The sequence below is a fragment of the Echinops telfairi genome, unplaced genomic scaffold (assembly GCF_000313985.2).
Source record: "Echinops telfairi isolate 266 unplaced genomic scaffold, ASM31398v2 ScPeMD7_7424;HRSCAF=8462, whole genome shotgun sequence".
Lineage (NCBI taxonomy): Eukaryota > Metazoa > Chordata > Mammalia > Afrosoricida > Tenrecidae > Echinops > Echinops telfairi.
The window spans coordinates 86,597,009-86,605,665 of NW_022111324.1; the positions used below are offsets into that span (position 1 = coordinate 86,597,009).

At 52.0% G+C, this 8,657-nt stretch overlaps 1 protein-coding gene across 1 annotated transcript; it reads right to left on the bottom strand.

The window, feature by feature from the left end:
* Window positions 1–5,522: 5,522 nt before the first annotated feature.
* On the bottom strand, window positions 5,523–8,307 carry ACTA1 (actin alpha 1, skeletal muscle). The gene is made up of 7 exons (XM_004712162.3): window positions 8,218–8,307; window positions 7,298–7,438; window positions 6,879–7,203; window positions 6,548–6,709; window positions 6,266–6,457; window positions 5,999–6,180; window positions 5,523–5,909 (listed from the first exon to the last, which is right to left on the bottom strand). Exons 2-7 carry the CDS (start codon window positions 7,424–7,426, stop codon window positions 5,766–5,768), a joined length of 1,134 nt encoding a protein of 377 aa, XP_004712219.1. The 5' UTR covers window positions 7,427–7,438; window positions 8,218–8,307; the 3' UTR covers window positions 5,523–5,765.
* Between the last annotated feature and the right edge of the window lie 350 nt (window positions 8,308–8,657).

The following is an 8,657-nucleotide window of genomic DNA, read 5'->3' on the forward strand; positions in this document are numbered from 1 at the left end:
AAAATGTTTTCAACTTAATCTTGCATATATGTATTAGAAAAGGTTGGAAGGAACACTAAGCATAAAAAAAGGCCGGAGGGGGAGGCCCACATAATATCACTCTACCAAAGCTGTCACAGTGATTTATCATTTTGCCCTATTTCATTGGTTCCTTTGCCCTTCATTTTTGCCCCCTCATAGCCCAGCTGGTCCCTGCTGACACGTGGCACATGAGCATTGACTGCAAGGGCTTCAGGCACCTGAGCCTCCCAGCTGGCACCCTGACACCTTGGGATACTTTTCAAGGCCAGAGCATTTTTAGGCCCAGGGTAATGACAATGGCTTTACAAACAAGCTGGCAAAATCTGTGAGAAAATTCCTAAGTCTATAACATGAGATTGGAGCTGTTTGTTTGTTTGTTTGTTTTTCAGGGGATACTTAGAGACCAAGACTGAGGCGATGTTGAGTTCTATTTTTAGAGACTCTTGTAGGCTAAATTCTCTGAACCAACTCTCCTGAGGAAAATAGCTGAAAATGCTTAATAATTTTTCCTCTCTCTCCTTTGTCCCCCCCCCAACACACACACATACACACACACTCTCCTGGTGATCAGAAGCATGACCAGCCGGCCCCCACACTCACCCACCCAGTGGCCTGTGATATCCCACCTACCTTGGGAGAGAACTGCTTGCTTGTGGACCAGGTGCACCATCCCTGTATCTCTGTGCTCTCTGCTTCAGCAGGTCAGCAGGACTCAAAGTGCTGGGTCCCAGGCCACCCCTGGACAGGCGCCGGTGTGGTTTTATGTTGTCAGGCTGTTACCTCAACCAAATGTTTAAGATGACTGCACCAACCAACTATTCGTCCACCCGTCCCTCTCCTCTCTGGCCACATTGGTTCAGCTTCCTCTAGTCTAGTTTCCGATCTATTTCCCTATCCTTGACTCTGAAGCTCAGGGTTCAACAAGGACCGTTTGCATCTATTTGAGTTGGCCTCTTGTGTCTTTGTTGCATCGGGCCTGTGGAGAATGTCTGCCTCATCGGCACTTCTTCAGTAAGATCCCTTTCTCACCTTTTCCTTAAGAGCCCAAGTTGAGGCACAGAGCCCCCGCTCTTTGGTAACGCCTCAAACAAACGGACTGTGCCATGTCAACAGTGCTAAAAAGGGTGCCTTCAAAGGAGAAGGCCAGAAATGCAGTCCAGAAAGGAAATGAGAATGGCAGGCAGGGAGAGAGAGACAGAAGGGGGCCAGGTACGAGACCGCCCTGCATTGGACAGAGCCGATCTGCTGCACTGAATGCTCGCTTGACCATTTTCTCTCCAATCCTCTGGGCTGATTCAATTCGAGGTGCGAGGCCCACTTCCCCCACCCTCAGCCCTCCGGGCCCAGAGACATAAGCATGCCTTCTGGAACATGATGAGGGGATGTTTCCCCCAATAAGAATTAATATCTGAGGGTTTATGAGGAGGGGAGTGAGGAGGGAGGGGGGAAATGAGGAGCTGATGTCAAGGGCTCAAGTAGAGAGAAAATGTTCTGAGAATGACTGTGGCAACAAATGTACAAATGTGCTTGACACAATGGATGGATGCATGGATTGTGATAAGAGTTGTACAAGTCCCCAATAAAATGATTTTTTAAAAAAGAATGACTATCTGGAACATCTTCAGCCCTGCCAGCAAACCCCACCGCAGCCAGGACTAACAGTGGTTGTACAGACTGAGAAACAGCCCTGGGATCCACAGAATCAGAATGATCGGGGTGTGCCCCTGTCTCCCTCCCAGCCAGCAGCTACTTCCAACAGGCTTCCTGGTAATAATAGAAGTGAGGCAGAAAAGCAACGAGTGCTTGCTGGGACCACGGCAGCAAACTCCAAGACAATGTCATTTCCTAGCCTTCTCTGTAGTCTTTGCACTTAGTAGGTAAGCAATAAAATATTTCATTAACCTCTCGTGGGTTCTGCCACACCTGGGCTGGCCTGGAGATGCAAGTCAGAGGACTCCTGAAAGTCTATGGGTTGATTCTAACTTCCAAAGGTGGAAATGATTGAGCTGTGGGTGGACCTGCCTCAGGCCCTTCCACAGTCCCCAGCCAAACACAGACCTTAAGTTTAAACCTAACATATTGTATCTTCCCACTTCCTCCTTGGACATCAGTCATGCAGAATTACTGAAAAGAAGATAGTGACCATTTTAATGGGTATTTTTTAAAGAAGGATATAACTCCACTTAGGCAACCAATCCTGAAGGGTCTGCTGCTGAGTTGAAGGAAGCACACCTGCAATGCTGCATACCCCAAGAGATGTTTTTCTGTTGCTTTCGATTCTCTCACAGCTTCACCAAATAAAACCATAAGAAAGAGCTTATCCAAATGTGGTGAAGAAAGCTGTTGGTGCCCAGCTATCAAAAGATATAACGTCTGGGGTCTTAAAGGCTTGAAGGTAAACAAGCGGCCATCTAGCTCAGAAGCAACACAGCCCACATGGAAGAAACACACCAGCCTGCTTGATCACGAGGTGCCGAAAGGATCAGTTATGAGGCATCAAAGGACAAAAAATCATACTGTTGTGTGCCCACCTCCCTGATACAGTTGCTGAAGACAAAACGGGTGCATAAGCAAATGTGGTAAAGAAAGCTGATGGTGCCCAGCTATCAAAAGATATAGCATCTGGGGTCTTAAAGGCTTGAAGATTAACAAGCAGCCATCTAGCTCAGAAGCAACAAAGCACATGGAAGAAGCACACCAGCCTCTGCGATCACGAGGTGTCGAAGGGATCAGGTATCAGGCATCAAAGAACAAAAAAATCATGTCATTGTGAATGAGGGGAAGTGCAGAGTGGAGACCCAAAGCCCATCTGTAGGCAATTGGACATCCCCTTATGGAAGGGTTGCAGGGAGGAAACGATCCAGTTAGGCTACAGTGTAGCAACGATGAAACATACAACTTTCCTCTAGTTCTTAAATGCTTCCTCTCAGCCCCTCCCCCCCATCATGATCCCAATTCTACCTTACAAATCTGGCTAGACCAGAGGATGTACACTGCTACAGATAGGAACTGGAAGCACAGGAAATCCAAGATGGATGCTCTCTTCAGGACCAGTGATGAGAGTTTTGATACTGGGAGGGTGGAGGAATGGTGGGTTGGAAAGGGGGAACCGATTACAAGGATCTACATATAACCTCCTCCCTGGGGGATGGACAACAGAAAAGTGGGTGAAGGGAGACGTCGGACAGTGTAAGATATGACAAAATGATAAGTTATAAATTATCTAGGGTTCATGAGGGAGGAGTAGGCGGGGAGGGAGGGGAAAAATGAGGAGCTGATGCCAGGAGCTTAAGTGGAGAGAAAATGTTTTGAGAATGCTGAGGGCAATGAATGTACAAATGCGCTTTACACAATTGATGTATGTATGGATTGTGATAAGAGTTGTATGAGCCCCTAATAAAATGATTTTTTTAATAAATCAAATAAAACCAGAAAAAAAGATAAATCAGAAAGAAAAAAAAGAGTTTATCTTAGATGACTTTTCGATACCACCCAACTCAGAGACTTCTTGAATTTATTACTACAAACACTCATAATGCTGCTTGAAATCTCACCTCCACTTGCCCAGGAATTCAATCTAATATCCAATTCATAGACAACCTAAGTGATCCGACAGAAATAACATGATTTACTAAATCACCATAACCACAGCCTAATGCAAGAGCAGGACAGGGACAGTACACGGATCAAACACTTGATGCTTGCTTGTCTTCAGAGAAGTATTTGAAAGGGAAAGATCGTTTTTTGATTTGTTGCTTTTCCAGCTTATCGTCTAATCCATACTTTCGCACTTTCAGTAGAATAGTGTCAAAGATGCACTTTAAAAATTAATCGGGGCTTGACGAAATGCCATCAAGTCCTATTGAAAACTTGATCAGTGCTAAAATATCACAAGCCATCTAGTATGATCGCAGAAGAAGGGATTCATGACCTTACATATCTTACTTAAATCCAAATTGTGTTATTTGAAGTTCTGATTTAAAAAATTTTCTCATAAGAATATTTTAACATTTACATTGAGTCTGACATTTTTTCCCCTGGCTTCTGGTGACATGGTTTATTCAGCCTCTGTATGTGTGTCTGTGTGTCGTTTGATCAAATATGCCTATATATGTCTATTGTGATCACCCAAAATTGGGTTCCTGGGGGGGGGGGTTAATCCAACATGGGTGGAGCAATCCTTGTACGTGGTTTTCAGTGGGTGTGAAATCATAAACTTGTTTGTATGAGAATCTTAGTGTATCACCTGTGTCTGTATTTGGCGATCTTACTATCTTGGAGATACACTCCAATAGGCCATCAAAGAGGGAGTAAACATATGGCCCGCAGCATGTGAATTTCTGTTTATTGCCTTTAAGTTCGTTTTATTCAGGAACCACCGATCTTGGAAATCTTGACTAGAAAACGTGAAGCTCTTTTAAGAAATCGATATTGTGCTCGCCCATCAAAGTTGTGTTTTGTGCCTCTCTGTTTCGGGGGCATTGTTCCTCCACGTCTTGCTGAAGTCCTCTTCTTCTTCCTAAAGATATTTCTTCCCGGGGAGTCTTTAGGGACCTTTCCACGCTAGCACACACTGCCCTTTACGAAGTTCTTTCCTGGCGCTTCCTAGTCCTCTGACCTCCAGGGCTCTATGCTGGAAGGAAAATGTCTTTATACCAACCAACTGCTGGCAGAAGCAAAGGAGATCCAGATATAGAAGATAAAATGCTTATCGTCACTTACAGAGTAAAGCGAATGAAATTCAGAATGTGACGCTTTCTATTTGGCCCGAAGATTTAGCCGAGTCCCTTCTTAAGAGAATTAGGGGTTGAACCGCGCGCTGCAGGACGGCTTGCCAGAGCACAGCACCATGGTCAGCGCCCCGCGGTGGCGCTGTGCTCCGGAGTGGGCCTCTCTCTGGGGCTTTAGCACCGTGTGTTGTGCATAAAAATGCCTGTCTCCAAACCACACACTGAGGTCCCGGAAGGGCACCTCGAGGCTAGTAGTGTTTGCGGGTGGGCCCTATCCAGAGGGCAAAACCCTGAGCCTTGTCTGGAAATGAGTGCATATCTTTGGAAATAGAATGAAAAGTGTCTTGAAAATTGTCCTTCTTGTCAACAGAAAAGTGGGTGAAGGGAGACGTCGGACAGTGTAAGATATGACAAAATAATAATTTATAAATTATCTAGGGTTCATGAGGGAGGGGGAGGCGGGGAGGGAGGGGAAAAATGAGGAGCTGATGTCAGGAGCTTAAGTGGAGAAACATTCTCAAAATTTTTTGAGAATGATGAGGGCAACGAATGTACAAATGTGCTTTACACAATTGATGTATATATGGATTGTGATGCGTTGTCTGAGCCCCTAATAAAATGATTTTTTTAAAAAAGGTTGTATGAGCCCCCAATAAAATGATTTTTTAAAAATTGTCCCTCTTTTTCATCCTCCCCCTTCCAGCCTCCCCCTCCCCACCACCCACCACCCCCATCCCGTGTATCAACACCACAAAACAGCCTCACGCTGAATAACAGAATGACTGAGTTTAATGCTTCAAGTTTTCCATTTCCTTCCACAGGGCTTTGTTTTAAAAATAACAAAATGAGGTAAAATAAATTAATGTATGTACACTTTATAAACACTGTGTCAGTTTGCAGCACGAGTAACGGAAGTGGTTGGGAGAATAAAGCATTAGACTGCAGCTCGTTCAGCCGCCAGAAACTTTAGATTTGTCATCCTGAGAAGAATTTGCACGTGGGAGGTGTGACTGTTTAGAAGCATTTGCGGTGGACGATGGAGGGGCCGGCCTCGTCGTACTCCTGCTTGGTGATCCACATCTGCTGGAAGGTGGACAGTGAGGCCAGGATGGAGCCGCCGATCCACACGGAGTACTTGCGCTCTGGCGGGGCGATGATCTACAAGACAAGAGCGGGACGCACCGTGAGGCGCAGCTAAAGCCAGAGACCCCGAGGAGACTCGCGGAGGCGCGGAGGGCACAGCCCACCTTGATCTTCATGGTGCTGGGCGCCAGCGCGGTGATCTCCTTCTGCATGCGGTCAGCTATCCCTGGGTACATGGTGGTGCCCCCAGACATGACGTTGTTCGCGTACAGGTCCTTCCTGATGTCGATGTCGCACTTCATGATGCTGTTGTAGGTGGTCTCATGGATGCCGGCCGACTCCATGCCTGCGGGGCGGCGGGTGGTGCGTGAGGCCGCGGGCCACGGCGGGGGCGCCCGGGCCCTAGGGGTGGCCCCGCGGGAAGCGCTTACCTATGAAGGAGGGCTGGAAGAGCGTCTCCGGGCAGCGGAAGCGCTCGTTGCCAATGGTGATGACCTGCCCGTCGGGCAGCTCGTAGCTCTTTTCCAGGGAGGAGGAGGAGGCGGCGGTCGCCATCTCGTTCTCGAAGTCCAGGGCCACGTAGCACAGCTTCTCCTTGATGTCGCGCACGATCTCGCGCTCAGCTGTAGGGGCGGGGGCGACGGTGAGCCCTGCGCCCTAGGGAGACGCCTCCCAGCACCCACCCACCCCTCGGCGGGGCCTGGGGGGCGTACCTGTGGTCACGAAGGAGTAGCCACGCTCGGTGAGGATCTTCATCAGGTAGTCCGTGAGGTCGCGCCCGGCCAGATCCAAGCGCATGATGGCGTGCGGCAGGGCGTAGCCCTCATAGATGGGGACGTTGTGGGTGACACCGTCGCCGGAGTCGAGCACGATGCCTGCGCGAGGTGGCGGGAGCGGGGACAAGCGGCAGGTGAGCTGGGCCTAGGTGGCCACAGGAGGACGCTGGGATTCGGGGGATATTCCCACTGGAGCACCTCCAGCACACGAGGTGCCCCGCACTGGGGGAGCTGGGGGAGCTGCGGGAGAGGGGCGCCTGGCACTCACCGGTGGTCCTGCCCGAGGCGTAGAGGGACAGCACAGCCTGGATGGCCACGTACATGGCGGGGACGTTGAAGGTCTCGAACATGATCTGGGTCATCTTCTCGCGGTTGGCCTTGGGGTTGAGCGGGGCCTCGGTGAGCAGGGTGGGGTGCTCCTCGGGGGCCACGCGGAGCTCGTTGTAGAAGGTGTGGTGCCAGATCTTCTCCATGTCGTCCCAGTTGGTGATGATGCCGTGCTCAATGGGGTACTTGAGGGTCAGGATACCACGCTTGCTCTGCGCCTCGTCGCCCACGTAGGAGTCTTTCTGGCCCATACCCACCATGACGCCCTGCGGAACGGACAGACCCCGCGCGTTACCGCCGTGGGCAGCGCCGTGGTGGCGCGCGGGGCAGCACTCCAGCGCTCTGCACGGGGTGGCTGACCTGATGGCGAGGGCGGCCCACGATGGACGGGAACACAGCCCTAGGGGCGTCATCGCCGGCAAAGCCAGCTTTCACCAAGCCAGAGCCATTGTCGCACACGAGCGCGGTGGTCTCGTCTTCGTCGCACATGGTGTCTGGTTTCTGCAAGGACAGAGAGGCCCCGTGGGGACACACAGCGGCGAGTTAGCGCTGGAGACTTGGCACCGGAGACTAACCGCTGCCAGGCCGAACGCCCTTCCTACCCAGGACCTAGGGACCTACATCCCCAGCCCACCCTGGGGACTCAGGGTGGAGAGAGGCCCCAGAGGCTGTGGGCCTGGGGGAGGAGGGGGAAGCGGGGAGGCATTCGTCATCCATCCACCTCGGGTACCCAAGAGGGAAATTACCAGGAGACCTCTCTGCGTTCCCCGCACACCACACACTAAGAAAGCCTGCTTCTGCCGCCCCACCTTTCTGGGTCTTGATTGTCAAGGAGGGCCGTGTTTAGGGGCTGCCCTCCTGCCCCCCCTGGGGGAATGTGATGGAAGAAGAGGACGAGAAGACACCCAGGCTTCATCCTCAGAGGGATGGTCAGTGAAGATCGTCCACACTGCCTCCCACGTGGAGAGGCCTTCCACCCTCCCACCCCCACACCCCCCAGCGAGCCCTCGCAGAGCCACCCCTGCGGCCTCTGGCTTTGGTATTCCGCTGCGTGGGAATTGCCCTCAAGGGACCAATGCAAAACCTTGATCTACCTCGCCACATCCCAAAAGCCAAGGAGAGCTGCCCAAAGGGGCTAGGGATACTTTGGGAGAGGTGTCCAAAGACCCATTGGCTCTTGGCTCCTCTTAGTTCGCTGGTACCTCTGGGGACTAGGTGGGGGGCTCAGGCACAGAGGAGCCCTGGGGGCTCGTCCTCGTCCCTCCCCATCCCGGTCCTACCTGGGCGGTAGCTACAAAGGCTGCTCTCTGGCTCGGGCCCTGGGTCGCCGCGGGAGGGGAGGCGAGGCGAAGCTGCTCCCGGTGCTGTCGGCTGCGGTGGCCGGCTGGCCTGCGCAGCAGGTCTTATATAGCCCGCGGGCGCTCCCCGTTTGTCGCCGCCAGCTGGCCCGCAAGAATGTCGCTCCCCTTCTCGAGCCATATTTGGGTGTTGGGCACGAGAGCCCCCTCCCCCGGCTGTCTCCCGGCCTGGGTCCCCGCCCGGGTCCCTGGCGCTGACCAAAGAAGGAGCGGCCTGGCCGGCGCCCAGGTAACTCGGGCCGGGCCGTATATGGAGCGGCTCTGGGCCGGGCCGCCCCGCCCGCCAAGGCCTGGTCGCCCGCAAGAGGGGATGGGTGGGCCGGGGGTCACCCAATGCCCAGTGGACGTCACCAGCGCCTGCG